This window comes from Trametes versicolor (assembly GCF_000271585.1).
Source record: "Trametes versicolor FP-101664 SS1 unplaced genomic scaffold TRAVEscaffold_3, whole genome shotgun sequence".
NCBI classification, from domain to species: domain Eukaryota; kingdom Fungi; phylum Basidiomycota; class Agaricomycetes; order Polyporales; family Polyporaceae; genus Trametes; species Trametes versicolor.
The window spans coordinates 2,399,391-2,418,287 of NW_007360323.1; the positions used below are offsets into that span (position 1 = coordinate 2,399,391).

The 18,897-nt window shown below is 57.4% G+C and overlaps 4 protein-coding genes across 4 annotated transcripts; 2 read left to right on the top strand and 2 right to left on the bottom strand.

Moving 5' to 3' along the window:
- Positions 1-305: 305 nt before the first annotated feature.
- On the bottom strand, positions 306-13,893 carry TRAVEDRAFT_70188 (atypical/PIKK/TRRAP protein kinase; the record flags this gene model as incomplete). The annotated part of the gene is made up of 28 exons (XM_008037532.1): positions 306-481; positions 543-595; positions 651-673; positions 726-816; positions 868-1,069; positions 1,121-1,210; positions 1,261-1,534; positions 1,585-1,683; positions 1,741-2,069; positions 2,123-2,433; positions 2,491-2,670; positions 2,722-2,873; positions 2,929-3,106; positions 3,160-3,246; positions 3,295-3,535; positions 3,590-3,792; positions 3,844-4,044; positions 4,098-4,199; positions 4,251-4,528; positions 4,586-4,709; positions 4,766-7,738; positions 7,798-9,829; positions 9,882-10,969; positions 11,027-12,240; positions 12,294-12,694; positions 12,747-12,874; positions 12,928-13,763; positions 13,818-13,893. The coding sequence occupies 19 exons, from the start codon at positions 13,891-13,893 to the stop codon at positions 2,305-2,307; spliced, it is 10,623 nt and encodes a 3,540-aa protein (XP_008035723.1). The 3' UTR covers positions 306-481; positions 543-595; positions 651-673; positions 726-816; positions 868-1,069; positions 1,121-1,210; positions 1,261-1,534; positions 1,585-1,683; positions 1,741-2,069; positions 2,123-2,304.
- Positions 13,894-14,139: 246 nt separating this feature from the next.
- On the top strand, positions 14,140-15,184 carry TRAVEDRAFT_163623 (RNA-binding domain-containing protein). The gene is made up of 4 exons (XM_008037533.1): positions 14,140-14,541; positions 14,592-14,716; positions 14,770-14,836; positions 14,894-15,184. Exons 1-4 carry the CDS (start codon positions 14,199-14,201, stop codon positions 15,022-15,024), a joined length of 666 nt encoding a protein of 221 aa, XP_008035724.1. The 5' UTR covers positions 14,140-14,198; the 3' UTR covers positions 15,025-15,184.
- A 299-nt stretch (positions 15,185-15,483) lies between these two features.
- Positions 15,484-15,940, top strand: TRAVEDRAFT_44788 (uncharacterized protein; the record flags this gene model as incomplete). Its single annotated transcript, XM_008036876.1, has 3 exons — positions 15,484-15,529; positions 15,591-15,658; positions 15,719-15,940. The coding sequence occupies 3 exons, from the start codon at positions 15,484-15,486 to the stop codon at positions 15,938-15,940; spliced, it is 336 nt and encodes a 111-aa protein (XP_008035067.1).
- A 1,120-nt stretch (positions 15,941-17,060) lies between these two features.
- On the bottom strand, positions 17,061-18,649 carry TRAVEDRAFT_44789 (uncharacterized protein; the record flags this gene model as incomplete). The annotated part of the gene is made up of 2 exons (XM_008036877.1): positions 17,061-17,565; positions 17,640-18,649. 2 exons carry the CDS (start codon positions 18,647-18,649, stop codon positions 17,061-17,063), a joined length of 1,515 nt encoding a protein of 504 aa, XP_008035068.1.
- Between the last annotated feature and the right edge of the window lie 248 nt (positions 18,650-18,897).

Here is an 18,897-nt window from a genome sequence, read left to right on the forward strand (position 1 = left end):
TGGGGTAGTCACCGCGCGGAGGGGTGACGTTGGCCCTCGATGGCATGACCGCCGGCTGCGGCCGGGACTGGGCCGACCCCACGCCTCCTTTGGCAGGGCTCACGGCGAGATTGCTCTTTTGGTACGTATTTCGGCACCAGGGAAGCCGGATTCCGGAGGTCGCCCGGAGTCAAACAGCGTTGGCGACCACAACGATGGACAGCGACGCGTCCCCCGTCTTTGGGAGCTGAATATATGCGCGTTATCCTTTCGTCTCGCCTCCACTGTGTCGCTGCTCCCCACTAGCAAGATGGCCTCGGCGGTCCGCTCGCGCAAATCCACGTCTACGCCCGAGCTGGATGTGTCGAACCTGAGCAACGTCGAACGCCTCATCTTCGCACAAGCTGTCCATGAATTCGGCACGCGTGCATGGCCCGAGGTGGCGAAGCTGCTCTCCAACCATCCTCTCATCTCTCAGCCGAAGGACACATTCACGCCCCAAGTTAGCACTCATGTATCCTACCGAGAAAGCACGAGGCTCATCCGTGTTCCGCGTGTTTCAGTCGTGTCCTGTTCTCCATAAACGCCTCATGGAGGAGGCCGAGCTAGAATGGTAAGAGGAGATAGCCTTGTGCGCGCAATTGCTGGACTCATGTCGCGTTGCGAAGGTCAGAAACAGACGTCGGCCCACGATGTGAGTATATGCGATACAGGCGTCATAGGACAGTCGCGAACTGATATTGCAGCAGAGAAACATCTCAAGTTAGCGCAGCGTTACTATGTAGCACGCGTCAAGGAGCTCAGGGAGCTCATAGCCGCAGAGGAGACGAAGTTCAAGTGCGTAATCACGCTCTTGAAACACGCGTGGTGCTCACACCGGTCGCTCAGGAAACTTGTCACAGAAATCGACGAGATTCGGAGCGGTGCGTGGGATGACAAGATACGCGTCTCTGTAGGGATTGCGAACGAGGAACCCGAGATGGACGTCAGTGAAGCGCAACTGGATGTGGTAGAGGCCGACAATGCTGCAGAAGCGGTTGAAGAGCACCCTGCAGCCTCCGAACTTATTGCATCGGAAGACGTACCGGCGGTGAGTAGGTCTGCCTCAAGGAAATGGGCCCTCTCAACATTAGCACATCAGGATCAGGAACCGGAAGACGCCCCCCCTGAGCCGGAGGTGGAACAACAGGACACCGCTGAGACTGAGCCCACGCCTGAAATCGAGGAAAAGGTATGTGCATGCTGAATTTGACTATGTCGAAAGCTTGACATATGTTGCAGCCGGAGGAAGGCTCCGACAACGAAGCCGTCGACGAACTCATAGGCAACTTCGCCGCTGAGAAGCCTCCTGACACCTCACAAGGAGAGGAGCTCCCTCCCACGCCTGCGAAATCACCTGAAGAACACGACGATGAGATGGAACTTGACGCAGCAGAGCGAGGCACACCACAGCCTCCAGAGCTGCCATCCGGAGAAGATGCCTCGCAAGAACCCGAGTCGCCAGAGGTACCGATAAGCATGACGCAGGAGATGGCGTATTCGTCCCGAAGCGAAGGTATGTGTCGGCGAGTCTGTACGTGGCGCTGTTGCTCACTCCGGTCCTAGGCAAGCGGAAGGCAACGGATGGTGATACATCGATGCTCGATGAGCAACGAGAGCACAAACGGCCCAGGGAAGACTCGGAACCCGCAGACGAGGACGACGGTGCGTATAGAGCGTCACTTCGCAGTGCAAACCCTCAAACGATCCGTATCTCGCCAGGCGCCCCAAGGACACGCCGGAATCAGCGCTCTGGCGGCTCAGATGCCCCCGTCGTTTCGAAACGGTTTCAGAACGTCATTGGCATGCTGCACTCCCAAATATCCGCTCACCGCTACGGCAACATCTTCCACAATCCGATCAAGAAGTCCGAGGCTCCCGACTACCACGACATCGTGAAGCGGCCTATGGACCTGAAGACGATCAAGTCTAGGGTGAAGGACGGGCTGATCGCGAACTCGCTCGAGTTCCAGCGCGATATATACCTGATGTTCGCCAACGCAATGATGTATAACCGACCGGGCTCGGAGATCTACAACATGGCGGAAGAGGTACATTTCCTATTCCCTCATCGTGTCCCTCACGCTAAACCCGCGCCCCGTAGATGTTGATCTCTAGTGAGCGCGAGATCAACGCCTTCCGACAGACTGAGGGATTCCATCGCATGTAACCATATGTAGAGACCAAGAGAGATATGCATTATGTGATACATGGTATACAGTCCACCGTTCTACGAGTACAACATACGAATGCGCGCGAGAGCAAGATGCGAGGATAGATCACCGTTCAGAACCAGGGCACGAACATCTCCGTCATCTTCACGAGGTTGATCGGATTTGTCGCGGTAGAGATGAGGCTGGCCACAGTCTGAACAGCCGGGATCGTGCTGATGGTCTGTGCAGTCTGCGCCAGGGCCTGTAGAGTAGCGCGCGTCAAGAACAGGAGCTCTGGGATGGGGTGTATGGCACGTACCTGCTCGCGCTCGAGCTTGCAGGCCATCGTCTCCGCGCGCTTCACGACGCTATCAATGTTCTGGGCGACCTGGCTACGGAAGGTGAGGTCGATCTGAGGAACCTTGCCGCGGTGGTGCTGGTGCAGCCAAGTCATGACTTCGTCGCGTGAGAAGAGACATAGCTGATGCTCGAGGTCGTTCTGGTGAAAGCGGTGAGCCGGTGAGAGGAAACGATGAATAGACAAACGCACCTCAGGTTCTGTGAGGCAGCGGCCTATCGACATGATGCCGGCCGCGAGGATGCCCTCCGTCATGATGGGGCCAAGCAAGTGCTGCAGGTTCGGCGTGAACCGGAAAGGCACTGCGTCGGGGGAGTGGAACTGTGGGACCTGAGAGGCGAGGCCTGTACAACACATACAGTAAGTAGCATGCACACAATCAAAGGAGCTTTTCCGTACCTGGGAGGATCTCGCTCATGGCAATCTGGCCCGTGGACCTCGACCAGTGGAATCGAGAAGGAAGGCGGCTACCGAGGCAAAGGAGGTACGTCATGAAGCTGACCGACGACAACTGCAGCGCGAACTCCTTGCGCATGCGCCAGAGCTCGCTAGGGCCGTCCATCGTTCGCATCATGTACTACAATCGCTTTGTGAGCATTGAGGCCTGTTATATAAGAGTGATCCACTTACACGTGTGAGGACGTCTTCCGAGCATGTCTTCGCCACTACATCATCGAGAAGGTCCTTCTTCAGGATGTAGAATTCTCCTTTGGTGGGCTGCACAGCGGGTCAGTATATGAAGCAACAATGTTTACATATACTTACTGGTTGTCTCTCATTTCTTTGCTTGTACTCGCGCATGGCAACCTTCACCTTCTCGCCGCTCATCAGCACTGGTTCTTCTCTTGCCATCCCGGAATCCTCGCAATGCTTGTCGTAGATGTCGCCGAGGGTGATGTATGACGAGTCGTTTTGTAGAAGCCGGAGGTTAGGTGCACAAGAGACAGCGGCCGGGAGATGGAAGTGGAGATTGCGCTTGCGGGTTTCCTTCTTGCGACTTAGGGTGCTGAAGGCAAAGGGTTAAACCAGCTAATACGGCGCGTCAATACGATGGACGCACCTGTTCAAGATGCGGAAGATTTGCATCGTTCTTTCCTCTCGACGACAATGACGTCCAGATGGAAGCTGCACAGCGAACGAGGTGGAGGAACCGTCATGACCCTTGATTGTTAGTCGTCGCCAACAATACCCGTGCGACCGGCAATTCTCGTATCGAGGGCCGAACCTGCGAATGCGGACGAAGTTCTGGTTCGTGTCCTTGTCCTGCAAGCACTATTAATGTCCATGCTCGGTGATGAAGCGGGAAGGGCTTACCTCAGTGTATTGTCCCGGTACCTCTACCTCGTCGAACTTCGTGTACTGGAACTCGATCAAGTAATGGGTGAGGTTGTCCAGAGACTGCACTCGTGGGCGAGCATCGAGCAGGCGTTCATACTTATCCCGCCATTGCTGAAGTTTACGGATGTACTCTTGCAAACTTGGTTTGCTCTTGATGAAGTCCTCCTCATAGTCCCTCTTCAACGCGGTCGATGAGACATTCCGCGATCAATGTAAAACTGGTGGCTTACGCGAGCAGACCCGGACAGGTTGATGGCCAGACGAGACAGCGTTGTGACAGTCGTCGGGGTGAGCTGCCCGTCGTCTTCGGCAGACATCCGAATTATATATTGCTACACCTCTTGTCAGTAAAGCTGAGCACTATGCGCGTAATCGCGACGTACCTGCATCGCATCCTGAAGTAGCATGCAGGTCAGTCGGTATATCTCTTCTTCCGAGGACGCCTTGAAGCGCTGCGCAATCTGTTCGACCACGGTTTCCAGGGTGAGGATAAGCAAGGGGAAGGCCGTCTTGAGGATTTGGACGATCTCGTCTATGAGCTCCCAAGATTGACGGGTAGCGGCAGGTATGTTGAGCTCGGCAGGTAGGGGCCTGGGAGGTCCGGAAGACCCTTGGCCGTTGACATTGCCGTCATCCCTGCCGCCATTGACCTTGACACCGCCTGCACGTACGCGCTATCAGTCTCGCTCACAGGAAATGGAATCGCTTCGTCACGCACCTTCTGCGGATTGCGGCGGATTTGCTCGAGCTGCAGCAACGGCAGCAGCCTGTGCAGCCTGGCTCGCTTGCCGCTTCACCATGTTCATATCTTCCTTCGTAGTACGGAGAGGGAAGAAGAGGGCCTATCATCACAATGAGCATCACATCGCGAGTCAGATTACGAGTGTTGAGGACTGACCTGGGGGTAGAGCTTTGCCAAATTGAGCAAGATGTAGCGAGCTTGCTTCGCCTCTCGTTGGGAGACCGATAAGCACAGCTGGGGGATCAATGTGATCCAGTACCAGAACGCAGCGTCGCCCTTGTAGCGGTCGAAAGCTTGGGAGATCAAAAGGCTATTGTCGTCGACGCTGAGCAACCAGAGGACGCGGGTAAGCAAGGGCCGACTCTTCCTGTTCTTGTACAGTCCTGCGGCCTGAAGGTAACAGCTGACGGCGTTCGATGCATAGGACATATCCGTCGGAATCTCCTTGAACATCTTGTCGTTGTACTTGCCCCAGGCCGCCCATGCCTTGGCTTGGAACATATCAAGTTGAACGGCCTGCCCAAATGCGTTGTTGGCATCGTCGTTCCGGCCCAGCTTCGCGTGGAACATGCCCTTGAGCGTGTAGAACTCCGCCTTCTGGGTGTTGGAGAAGTACATGAGGTTCGTGTTGTTGATAACCTCCAAGCCCGCCTGCAGATCTCCCGGCTTCTGATAGTGGCATCGAGCTTGTTCGCGGAGCTTCAGGAAGGCCTCGGAAATCTCGATGTTGGGCAGAGTGTAGATGCGATTGAGGGAGGTGAAGCAGACGTCGAGTAGCTCGTGCTTCCGCGCGACGTGTGCGAAACGGTTGATGATCCAAGCCGTCTCGTGGTAGCCGCGGTACCCGAAGGTGTTCGTGCTCCCCGCATTAGCGCCACTCCCTTGGTTCGCAGGCGCAATGAGCGGGATGTAAGCTTTGTTGATCGCGTTGAAAACGTTCTGCCTCCAGGCGACGAGGTCGCTCCAGATGGTGATGTCATCGCAGATGTTGGGTAGACGTTCGCGCCAGGCCTGCAAGAGCATCTTGAGATCTGAGGACTTCTTCTCCAAGTTCTGAGCCGTTGTGACCGCGAGCGACGCGAAAATCTGAATTGCTTCCTGTAACTCGACGATCTGCTGGAAGTGCTGCAACAGAGGGATGTGTGCGGTGGAGAACTGGTGAGGAAGGTTGACCCATTTGCGTAGCGCTAGTTGCATCGCCTCGTCGAGGATCTTCGTGTAGTCCGTGTTCTTGTCCGGCGTAGTCTGCATCTTGAGCAAGCCAATGAAGGCTTCGAAGACGCGTCGCCGGGGGGTAGCCACGTCCCGCAGTTCCTTGACATAGTTGTCCATCTGCTCCCGGTTGTCGACCCAGTCCTTAGTCCGCCAGGCGCTCTCCAGAATCAGGTCGACGTTCTGGTCCTGCTTCCCGAGCTCGAACAAGATGTCCCAATGTTGAAGCTTCTCAGCGGAGAGGATCCAGTGATCTTCCCAAAGGCAGAACTCGGACTCCGAGAACGGCAAGGCACCAGCTCTGGTACGAGTTTGCGCCATCTCGTACACGTTGGACGCTTGCTCCCACATGCCAGCTTGCTCGAATGCGATGCCGGCATTGGTCTCAGCGTATAGGGCGCGACGGCGCCAGAGCCCATAGAAGACGTCCTCCTCCGCCAGTTCGGCGTATAGCTCCGCCAGGGAGTCGTAGATCGTGTCCCGGACGACGATCTCGTCCTCCCGAACGTACGTCAACGAGCACTCGAGCATCTCGGTAGCGATATGCCAAGCGCCAAAGGTCTTCGCGAGATACTTGACGAGATGGGGTGGTAGCGTCATCGGAGAGGAACAGGCTTGAATGCCGGCGAGGAGGGTCATGATCACATTGGGCCTCATCTCCGCCTGTCGGATGTGGTAGTCCTTGCTGAGGAGGGTGATCATATGATGAGTGATGTCGGCTTGCTCCCGTCTCGTAAGACAGGCCCATGCTGCAGGGAAAACCGAGACCCATACGTCGTGAGCAACCTGCTTGTCCACGAAGAGTAGACGCTGCATCGGCTTGATGAAGGCAGACGCCCGGGAAAGCGGGAACGGCGGAGTGGACCACCCAGACTCGAATGTGCCCCGTCGGTCTGGAGAGACCGTGAGGTCACCTTCGACGGATCCCAGTAGTAGGTGGAGCGCCAGATAGATCCAGTTGTGGTCGGCCAGATGCTCCCAGCTTTGCACACCCAAGATGAAGACAAGTCTGCTGTAGAGCGAGCGAGGCACACTGTTGTCCAACAGGTCAATGAAGCGTTCGCGGATAGTGTGATCAACAGCGCGGCATCCGAGAAGGAAGGGGTGTTCCAACCGCGTCGTGAGGTCGCTGCGACGGAGGGACGTGTCGGTGTAGATCTCGTAGATGAGCTCGAGGTAGTTGTTGTATACCACTTCGCCTCGTTCGCCGCGAACTTCATATTGCACCATCTTCTGCAACAAGCTTGCCTTCTCCTTCATCGTCGGGTATGCGTCCCGTTTGTTCATCGCCCAGTCCCGCCCAATATCGAGCAGGTAACGACAGAGGTGGATGCTCTTCGATTTGTCGACAAGTACGACGAGGGTGCTCAGCAGCCACTTGCGCTGATCGCCGAGGTGAACGACTGCAATATGGCAAACTTCGAGGATGGCGATCAGGATCCGGACAAGCATCTCGAAGCCGGGCGTGCCGGGGACAGTGGTGTGGAGGTGATCCTTGGCAAGTTTGCTGAGGAGCTTCATGAGGTTGGCGCAGTAGGCCTCGATGCGCTCTGGCGCCACCTGCACGACCGTCTTCAGCACAAGCAGACATCCCCGTAGCGACGCGGGCCGCGTGCTCTCAGAGCTCCTGATGCTATCGCCAATGGCCGTGTGCACGATGGTGTGGAACTCGGAGATCTCGCTCTGGGAGAGGTCTTCTTCTTTGGGGAGGGGGAATAGTCGAAGAATCCGATCGACCACGGGATACAGCGCGTCTTGCAAGACAGGGTCCTCGGAAAACATCCCCTTCCGGACGAGTTTGGTGAGCGCGGCGACATTGTTCCGGAACCACGCGTCGTCCCTTTCTGCAGAGACAAGTTGCAACACCTTCGCTGTACTCGTCGCTGACAGCTTCGCGGCGTCTTCGGTGAAGTCGTTCTGGAATGTTCGTTGTGTTGTTAGCTTACGAAGTGATCAGATGTGGTCAAGTCCCTTACCTGCTCAAGAGCGCGAGAGAAGAAGTTCAGCTTGATGGTGACATCTCCCCATCCCTCCTGCCCGATGAGGTTGCGCAGCAGCGCCAACGCTCGCGGGATAACCATCGACCTGGACTGCACATCGAGGGCGGTAGTGGAGAGCTTGATCAGGTAGCTGACCATGTTCTCGCGGAAGCCGAGCGGAGTGACCCATTCTTCCGAGGGGGTCGAAGAGGGAGCGTTGTCGACGTCCATGCTCGAGGCTGAGGCTGAGGCCTTCGTTTCCCAGTCGAAGATCACTTGCACCAATTCGATGGACAGCAACCTAGACTCGATGTTTGAGCCCGGAGATAGGCCGAGCTTCATGAGGTGGTTGACGATGTGGGGAACGAACAGCGCGCGGACGGGGAAGAAGAGAGCCGGCTGCGCGCCGATGAGGTGGTACACGAGGTTCGTCTGGGTGGAGTTGACGCCATCCTCAGCCAGGAGCCGCCTTGTGGTCTTCGCCCACTGAGGGTAGCCGGGCTCGGACGACTGCGAACGCAGGAGGGTGGGCGCCAGGACGTCGAGAGCCTGCCTGACCAGATGCCTCCCTTCGGAATGCGGACCTTTGAGAAGACCAGTCCAGAGCCGCAAGAGGAACTTCGGAGGGCCGTCGAAGACGTCGAAGAAGCGCGCAGCGAGAACGTACGCACTATGCTTCACGAGGGGATCCTCGCTGATGATGAAGAGCCAGGTGCACTTGATGATGTCCCTCTTCGCCTCCTGCAAAAACTCCGAGTAGTGTTGGACCATGATCGTAGTGAGTCGCAGGAATTCGATCTTGACCAAGTCGTCGGCACCAGGGAAGGCGGTCAAGGCGGTACTCTCCGAGGCCCCCAAAGGCTGCCATATGCGGTTCTGCATACGCTGAATGATGTCGGCGTCCACGAGGCCCGCCTTCGTGGGGGAATGTGTGGCGTGCATCAGCAACATCGGCGTGATGATATACTGAAGGAACAACGCCTTCTGCGCCCAGGTATAGGAAGGGTCGTCGAACCAGATGAGGAATCGTAGGAGGATGTTCCTCCGGAAAGCCAGGTTTGTGCTCAGAGCGACATGGCGGTAGAGGAACTGGATCACGCTGACGACGTCGAGCGGGTGGCGCCGGATGAACACATTCACGAGGTCGAAGAGGATGTCGATGCGCGGCGACTGCTCGAGAGCCTGCTTGAAGATCGAAAGCATTAGAGTGTACTTCTGCAGCAGCTCCGCAGATGGGGCGTTCGGGGATTCCACCAGAGGCTCGCTCCTCCAGAGAGCGATGACGGCGTCGACGGCGTGCTTGTTGTCAAGGACCCAACCAGGCACTAGCTCGGAAAGGTCGGCACAGAGCAGAAGACCTGGCATGACGAGGTTCGCGTCTCTTCCTTCCAGACACGCCATGACGAGAAGACTAGTCCTCGCGTTGAGCTCGCGGAGTAGATTTGGCGCAAGCTTCGCGCGTAGGATGCTCCTGAGTGTACGAATTTGCATCGGGAAGGCTAGGTGCTTCATGAAGTAATCTATGGCGTCGGAGGGATAACGGTCTAGGTACTTCGCCAGGGGCGCAGAGAAGGGGCTTTCACCGGAGAAGTGGAGGGCGGACTCTGTCTGTACGATCGCATTGACGAGGTTCTCAAGGAAGATGTTCGCAGCGGAGGGGAGCAGATGGAAGATGTTTGCCAGGCACACGAGCTTCTTGATCCCGTCGTTCTCCATGAGGGGCAATCGGGACGACTGCTGCAACATCTGGGGGTCGGCGACGATGCGGAAGTGGTCCAGTAGCTTGTGGCCAATCTCGACCTTGAAGTAGTTGGTGAGCAGCTCCAGGAGGCGCGCCAGACCCTCCAGTCCCGGGATAGACAGCCGCTTCGGGTCAGCGAGGTTCATGAGGATAGGACGAAGCCCCGTTTGCAACAGCTCCTTCGGAAGCCTGGACTGGTGGGTCAGCACCATCCGGAGGCCCTCATGCGCCACCTCCTTGATCTCGGGAGTAGGCGAGTACAGAGACTTGAAGTAGACGGTCGTGACCCTGGATGCTAAGTTAGAACAGCACGTAACATTTCACTTCCAGGACTTCGTACTTTTGTCGCGTCGCCTGCTGCCTTGCGAAGAAGTCTGTCATGGGCATAGACGCAGTCAAAAGCTTGATGCAAGCCACCCGGAGCTTGATGATGTCCAAGCTGCTCTGCCGTCCGTTCGTCCGCCCAACGAGAGCCATGTCGTCGGCATCGGCCAACGCGAGCGTCTCATGCAGAAGGCGGAACAGCTCGTCGTTCGCCTCAGGGAGAGGAGGATTCAGGCTGACGCAGTACCGGATGCCCTCAATCATGCCAATTTGCAGGGGGAAAGGGAGCGCTCGAAGCGGCTTCGTGTAGATAGACGCGAGCATACGGTCGCGGTGAGGCATGAGGAGGTCGTAGATCGACTTGTCGCTGAGCTCTGCAAGTAGGGCGATGCACTCCTGCGCGGCTTTGCGCACGATGGGATTCGGGCTCGAGAGTTCCGCAAAGAAGAGCCCGACGACGTGCAAAATCTTGTTCTCCCGAAGCTGCTCGCCGTCGCTCGTGAGCGTGTTGTCGTTTCCGACGCGGAGGACTCGATGAAGGACGTCGACGACGGTGTCGGCGTCGTGCGGAAGATCGTGGGGCATGTCCTTGAGTACGTGAAGGAGCATGCGCACAAGATCGACCTCGCGCTCGTTCACCCACCGCACGCCCAAGTCAGAGATGTTCGTCATGACTCGGATACCACCGCATCCCGCGCTCCGGCATATCCACGCTTCCTCGAGGCACAACGAGAGGAACCGACTGGCGATCTGGTGTAGCGTCGCCACCACGTCGTTCACGGACACCTCGGAACCAGCCGCCATTGCGACGAGCTCCCGGATGGAAGCCTCGACCAGGTCGAGTGACTTCTTGGCCTCCTCGGGCTTGTCGCGAGCCAGCCCATGCTGCAGTGCGTTCAGGTAGCAGTGGAAGATCGGGCTGGGGTAGCGTCGAGTGATCGCGTCCCTGACCGCGTTGCGTCGAACCTCGGATGCAAACAAGAAGCGCGACAGGTCGGTCAGCGCCTTCTCCGCCTTCTCCTGGACGTCCTGCACATGAAGCGCGTCGAAGAGGTTCTCCAGAGACCGAATGAAGAGTTCTTCGCGCTCGCGGCCCTTGACTCCCTGCAATATACGCTGTCAATGAACCCGGACCGACTTTGGAGATTATCATTCACGTACCTCGTGCAACACCAAGCTCAAGCACTGTTCGAGATAGCTGTACGCGAGCGGGCGATACTGTGGCCCGTACTTCGACGTGGAAGAGAAGATGTTTGCCGACAAGATCGACATCGGGGTGAGCTCGATGTTCCCCAACTGCGGCCCAAAGGAGAAGCGGGCGGTGACTGGCTCCACCTGCGTACGGTAGCTCAGCAGCGGCTCCTTTTCCAAGAGCTTGCGGTTACGACCGCCGAGCTTGCCGAGGATGCGAATGGTTGTATGCGCGTGATGATGGTTCGCTGGCGTCGGCTTCAGAAGGTCGTGGAGAGCCTCCATCAACTCGCGCAGAACGGCGTTCAGCGTCGGGTCGAGGAAGTCCGGGGTCAGGTTGTCGATGCAGAGCTCGAGCGTGCGCAGGCCCTGGGTGACCAGGTCCGGGGTGCCTCGCAGTGCCAACGCCAGAGGCTTCATGAGGTAGGAGAGGTATGGAATGAGGTGGGTCAAGCGGAGGGGAACAGTGAGGAAGAGCTCGACGATCATGTCACGCCTGCCTTTCTCGGCACTTTGGAGTTGGCGGTTGAGACCTTCTAGCATGTCGGGTAGGAGGGGCAGAACCTCCTTGTAGAGCAGCTCAAACCGACCGCCCCCGCCGCCGATGGAGCGGAAGAGAGCGCGGAGGAGATGGAAGTAATTGATCGGTCTTGTAGTCTTCGCTGCCAGAGGGAAGCAATCCATGATCAGCTTGCCCAAGTGCGACGCGAGGATAGACTCGTTGAGCTGAGGAAAGGTCGTCACCGCCGAGAACGCCATCTTGAAGACGCGTATCAGCACGGCAGCGGACTGGTCGTCGTAGTCTCCAAGCTCAGGGAGCCTGTCCACAAGATGGCGGAGAACAATAGCGACTAGAGTAGGAGAGGTGGCTTCCTTGCCGAAGAGAACGCTTGCAAGATGCATCAAGAGTGGCCGCTTCTCAGCTGCCGCGAGATAGAAACCAATCTTGCGTGTCCAAACCTCCTGGAATATATGCAGGTTCAGCTCCGCCAACCCCCCAGCGAGCCAGTCCATAGCGTCGTGCGCATCTCGTGCGTCCGTGTCGAAGAACGCCATCGCTCGAACGCAGCTGTCGAACATGCGGGCGATGAGAGCACCGTCCGGGACTGGTGCATCGGACTTCTTCAACCCCACAATGAGCCCGCGGAAAACGTGGAGGATGGTGCGAACGAGATTGCGGTACTCTAGTGAGTTGGGAGTGAGCGAATTTACATTCGATTTGAGAATACAGACACACCTCCGACATGATCCTCCGGCTTCTCTGTAGCATAGCAGGGGTTTACGAGTGGTCTCGACTTCTCAATGGCGGCAAAGTCAACGAACTCCGAGGCCGCGTCTTTGTCCTTCGCCGCCTTACTGATCCTCTCGGCTTGCACGGACACAAGGGAATCCACTTTGTCGACGCACGCTTCCAAGAGCATGGTCAAGATGCGGGCGGCGTTCTGGTGAATGTCCTTCTGGACCTCAATCTCGATGAGGTTGAGAATGACCTTCGCAGACATGACATGCATGTGGGTGGACAGGAAAGGGTTGTGCAGGTGCTGAACAAAGACGGTGAAGATGCGAGTGAGGTTCGCAGCAGTGAGCTCAGCCCTCAAGTGGTGCAGGAGGTCCCCGACGGCAGTAAAGAGCGTGATGCTAATATCCTCCGTAAGTATTTCGTGCAGTATCTACAGTGTTCAGAACGTACCGCAACATCTCTCGGCCTCCCACCGAGTTGCCGAGCAGTACACGTTCGTCAAGCAGCTTGTCAATGTGGGGCAATAATGCGCGTCGATGAGACGTCCCTCCCAGGTGTCTCATCAGTGTAGACAAGTCCTGTTATGAAGCGCTGAGCAACGAACTCTAATTCCTTTAATATTTAGGTCTACCTTGCGAGCGGTGATAGCCAGCGCTGGGCAGTCTTGGAAGAGCCTTAGCATCGTGAGCACTAGCTTCTCCCCCTCCGCATCGTACTGCTCGGGCAGGCCTCTCACGATGAACACCAGAGACGAGGTGCACTTCAACTGGGCGACAATGTAGTCCGTATATATCTGAGCATTCTTGATGGTCGGAGCCATTCCAGCCCAGATCTCGCCCATTGCCTCAGAGTCCTCTCGGGCCTTCAGCTGGGCAGGAGACTGAACCTCGAGGAACTCGAGGAGGCGTGGAATGATGGTGGGCAAGTGGGTCACGACAAGACTTCGGTTGAATTGCAAGAAGGGGACAAGCAGGAAGTCCATCTCCGTCGCAACCTTGAAGCTTCGGATGGCAGGAAGAGACGTGTTGGGATCCAGTTCGGGGGACTCCTCGGAAAGCGCCTCGACCGTCAACTGTTTAAGATTGTCGTGGAGAGTGAGAAGTATGGACATGTACTCGGCGAACACCTCCTCGTTGAGTGTGCGCATTCCGCGAGTGAGGTCAGCGAATGTCTTGCAGCAAGTCACGCCGATTTCTTCATTGTCATGGCGGAGCAGGTAGAGCATGCCATGGAAGAGCGGGAGAATCTGGGGACGAACAGGTTCGAGGGAGGGGATGCGGTGGAGAATTTCGAGGAGGCTGCGACGGAACTGGAACTCGAGACTGTCCTTCTGAAAGGAGGGCTCGCCAGACCGCAGGATTTCGAGGAGGACAGGGATCATATGGGGGAGCACGCGGACTTCAGCCTCGCGGACGGTGTCTATCATCTCGCGCAGCTCGCATGCGACTGCATACTTTGTTTTGAGATCTGTTTCTGTGTGCTTGAGCAATGGTCGCGAAATAATGTATGGGGAAGGCGCACCTATGCTGGGGTCTGCGACGCGCGCCGCACGTAACTCCAGGTCCGCTGCTGTGTGCAGAGGCGGTGTATTATCCATGGCGGGCTAGCGGCATATATCCTGAAGAAGAAAAATTAACCAGCAAAGATGAGAAAAGGAGAGGGGGAGCAGAAACGGTGGATGAGACCAGTGTGGCTGAGGTCCCCGCGGGGGAAAGAGAGAGTGTCGAAGAGCCGGCGCGCGCGCGCGACCCCGAAAGTCTCTGGCCACGTGACTCTAACAGACGCGCGCTCACTCTTCAAGCGCTTGTATGCAGCTCCCCTCCTTGCCTCCTGCTTCCTCACTGCCATCCTCGCTATACCTACTGCCGACGACCTACGCGCAACTGTTGAAACTCTGCCACCATGGATCCCTATTCCTCTCAGAACTATTATCAACAGCAATATCCGTACCAGCAGGGTGCTAGTGGGAGTACCGACTACAACCCGTATCATCAGCCATACCAAGGCCCTATGTACCCGATCCCGGGCTCGTCAACCTCTGCCCACAATGCACCTGTACCTGCCAATGCCTATGAATACGACGTTGGAATAGTTGCTCAGCAGAGCGCCTACGTTCCAGGTGCTACTATAGACAAACGCGGCGGCGCAGGAGGCAAACTGGCGAAGGGTGGTAAGCGAACCACCGTCCTACGCAAAGGCGGGGGAAAGGTCTGGGAAGACCAAACGCTGCTCGAATGGAACCCATGTACGTCAACTGTATGCATCGTGCGTCCAGTCGCTGATTTCCGGCTCCAGCTTGGTTCCGCCTCTTCGTGGGCGATCTCAGCAACGACGTGTCCGATGACGTGTTATCCAACGCCTTCAGCCAGTATGCAACCTTCACAAAGGCGCGGGTCATTCGAGACAGGCTCAGTGGCAAGGTGAGGCTCTCACGCTGGGACCTCTTGGAATGCAGCTGACATATCTAATTCAGGCTAAATTCGGATTTGTCGCTTTTTCTGACCCTGAAGACTTCCTCAAAGCTTGGAAGGAGATGGATGGTATGTCGCATGTACCGTTCTATTGTCCTTCCTGTCTGACCGCGATCCGTCTACCAGGCAAGTATGTTGGCAACCGACCCATTAAGCTGAAGAAGGCGGATAACGCTGTCAACCCGGTAGAGATCGGTCACCGGAAAGCCAAGCAGCTTGAGAAGGAGCTGAAGAAGAACCGCCACAAGCCCTACTAAGCTGTCCAGAGCCACGGTTGGAGGGCGGCTCGGAGTCGGCTGGTATGATGTGAGTTTGGACAATACACCTCGGTATTGACACCGACCAGATAGTAGCTACGTCTCGTATATATACGTGTATGATTAACGTCTACATTGCGTGAATCAATGTATGCTTGCGGTATGTCTGTATACATGTGTACATGGCCTCCAGCATGATAGGCTTAACATACGGTCGCCGGAGCTTTTTCGAAACGTAGTCATGTACACATAATAATCGCCCCTAATAGCTAGTAGAGCACCCTATTGTGCATAGAGTACTACACATGCATCTGTAAGGAACCGGGGGATGCTAAGCTCGCACACGGTGGCTTCGGTACGGGTCGTGGGCGGGGTGGCGCCCGCGACTCTGACGCGGTTCGAGCGCGCGAAGGTGGCTTCGAACTCTCATCCGTTTCGCTACGGTAGACGGAGTCGGTCATGGCCTCCTCGACGCGCTTCAGCACTCCTCCGTTCAACCCTCCCAGTGCGTCCGTTTGCGTCCATTCAAAATATAGTGTAAGGCTCAACGTGCGCACTCTATGCAGCCAGGGAACCTGTAACTCCAGACACAGGCCTCCGTAACCGCAGCGCAGGCCAGGCTGGCAGCTCGGAGGTCCGTCCCACCCCCTTCGCGTGCATACGACCACCTCGCGCTGAACCACCACACACACAGCGCACGCCCGGTGGAGATGCGTCCCCGACGTCCTCGACCATGTCCAACGTTTCGCGCGTCTTCGAGCCGTCCCGCTCGCTCTACCGCCCCATCCCCTCCGCGCCGACGTCCGCGTACGGCACGCCCGCGCGCATAATCACGGTGCGCGCCGACCCTGCGCTCGTGACGTGCTTCGACCCCTCGGACCGCGAGCTGTACGACCTGTGGGCACCGCGGCAGTAGCTGCCAGCGTATGCGGCACTATGATCGGACATCCCTTGTACACGTCTGGCGACCTTCATCTCTTCGCGGATGAAGAGCTTCGACACGGCGCCCATGTACAGCAGGACCCCTGCCTATGCCCTAGTAGGTCCGATTACGATGTCGACTGAAAGTGCCCTTATACGAGCCTAACGTCCGAGTCAGTATGTCGTACTAAACCACCCTTATGGGGTTCAAGGTCCGATAGCCTATGTCGACCCATATGGGTCATGGCGGGAGAGGTCCGATCAATCATGTCGACTGAAAGGGCAGCCCGCCGACCGGTCTCTTTGACTCTCCTCCACGTGCCTGATCGCCGTCTGGTCCGTTTCTCGATGACCGAAGCTATACAACGTCCTCGGTGCTGATTTATTGTCCTCCTTGGCCAATATGGAGCGCTTAAGCTCACCTCAAGAGCCTGTCAGCGAATAAGTACACCATGGTCGGCGCCATGTACGACCCGATGGCATTTTGGGGCCCCCCTTCCGTCCCAGCGGTGTCTTGACACCTTCATACGATAGGATATATGCATAGCAACCGCTATGAATATATGTAGAGCTCTCCTCAATTTCCCTGATTTTCTAGAGGTCCGATTGCCTGTGTCGATAGGCGCCGGACCCAAAATGGTATGTCTGAGAAACATGTCGACTGAAACCCCCATGAAAGGTATGTCGACCGAAACCCCCAAAATTTGGGTGATTTCCTATCGGACCTACTAGGGCATAGGCGGGGGTCCATGTACAACACGCCACACGTCACGTCTGTTTCATAGCTACAGCGGACTCGATCTATTGATGCTTAATGATACTGCTACAAGATGCACGGCGCGTGCACCGAATACGACACGGAAAGCTACAGGTAAGGAGCGGGGGACGACGACGGTGATACAGTTAATCATGATGGTAGTAACGCAAAAGGATAGTGATACGCATGCCAATACAGCAGGTAGGTGTGCACAACGAGTGTGGATGGTAGAGTAGGTGCCGCCGCGCGGCGACGACGACGTCAAATGTCAAACAGAGAGAGCGGGAAGAACCAGTCAACATAACGACTCAATCATATATTATCGCGAGAACGTATCCGAGCAGGCGAAGGAGCCCGGTCAGATCCACTCGCCCGTCGGCTTCGTCTTCAGCGACGCGTACCCGTCCCTCTTCGGGCTGCGGTCTTTCATGTACGCCGGGCGCGGAATCGTAGCAGGCGGCGACGGCCACGGCGCGTCGAGCTCTGCGCTGCTCCCGCTCTTCCGCCCGCCCGTCTCCCCGCTCGCGAACCCGGAGTCGTCGGACTTGCGCAGCGCAGCGCGGTCAACCGCGCCCTCCGCCGGCTCGGCACGCTCGCGCAGCGTGTGCAGGCTGCGTACGGAGTGGTTGCTCGCGTTGCTGAACCCGCGCATGTGCAGCCCGAGGCCCAGGCTGCTGGGAGTGCCCTGGCGGTGTCGGAGCTCCTCCGTGCACAGCCGCTCGAGCTCGTCGAGGCCAAGATAGCAGGCCTCGTCGCGCAGCTCGAGCAGCGCTTCGAGCCGTGCTGATGAACCGTTCAGTCGTGCGCGGCATGCGGAAGGGCGACGGGGGACTCGGGCGTCGAGTGAGGTGACCGGAGGTAGGCTAGAATGTGTGCATATCTGAGAATCAAGGGACGGTCAGTTCGATGAATTTCTTTGTAGACAAAGAACACGTACGGAGCACTCGGCCGGTCCAAAAATATGTGAAGGTTTGACGAGGCGTGTGTGAGGACGCCAGAGGAAGCAAGATGGTGATGGAAGATCGAGTTGAACGAGCTCTCGACCTCGCTATTCGTGGAGTATACCGACCGCGAGTCGGAGTCGGTGGAGGGGAACAGCCCGAGCAGGAACGACGCGAGGCAGGACGGCCGCGAAACCAGCGTGGCCATTGTAGTCCGCTGCGTCGCCGTGCTTGTCTCCAGCGAGACAATGATCTTCGAGGGCTCAAGCGTGTTGCTTGGTACAGGCGACACGAGAATCGCGTCGAAAGGGGATTGCGGGGGAGACACAGGTACGCCGCCTGGTCCCGCTGGGGCCGAGGAAAAGTAGTCCGCAGGAGGGGCCATGGCCTTCGCTGTTGGACGAAGCGGGGAGATGGGGCGTGCTTGGGCCACCTCGGAGTCATAGTCAGGGATAGAGGGGATCGACGGCGGGGGTCGCGACGGTGGTGGCGGGTGGGACATGACGGACGTAGACTGCCAATCATCGAGCGTCGCTGTCTCGGCCGACGCGTCCACTTCGTATTCCTCTTCTTCATACTCCGATACACTGTCGGGGATCGGCGGGAGTGGGGGACTGCCGGGACGCTCAATGTCATGTCTGTCTTCATATTCCATTGACATAAGGCGCCGAGGGGATGGGCTGCGAGAGGATGTCAAGAGGTCGGGGGACGAGGCAGACGCCCTTGGGCCAGCAAGAGCATCTTGAGGGGTCCGTACGACGATTGCACCCGCTCCCAGTACGCCACTACGCTGGTGTGTCAAAGCCTCCGTGGGGTCCGCGAACCGGGGCTCTGAGATGCGGACCGGGCGCGAGGGCGCATACGGCGCGTTGGAGGCAGATGAGCTCGAGGATGCGCGCGACAGCCAGGTCATCGGGCTGGACACAGACGGTCGGCGGATCTTGGGCTTTGGCCTGGGGCTCGTCTGAGGCGACGTGGGGCGGACTGCAGAGCTGGTGGCGTCCATGGCAGGCATAGGACGCGAGATAGAGTGCTGTTTGCGGTGTTGGGGGGAGCGAGAGCCGGGCAACATCGTCGCTAGTGGGGACGAGGGGAAGCGCTGTAGAGTGGGCTAAGGCAGGAGAGGGAGGAGTGGAGGGAGCGGGAGCGCAGGGAGAAGGCCATTTGAGCGTTCGCAGGAGAACAATGGCCACTCCGAGAACAATGCTCCAACCACGTTAAATCCCAACCCTAACCCCAGCCAATCTCCTTATT

Bases quoted from the DNA above. Each gene is read 5' to 3' on its own strand.
- TRAVEDRAFT_163623 (XM_008037533.1), top strand. From the start codon at position 14,199: ATGGATCCCTATTCCTCTCAGAACTATTATCAACAGCAATATCCGTAC. The intron at 14,542-14,591 runs GTACGTCAACTG...TTCCGGCTCCAG, and splicing joins GCTGCTCGAATGGAACCCAT to CTTGGTTCCGCCTCTTCGTG. The intron at 14,717-14,769 runs GTGAGGCTCTCA...TATCTAATTCAG, and splicing joins GAGACAGGCTCAGTGGCAAG to GCTAAATTCGGATTTGTCGC.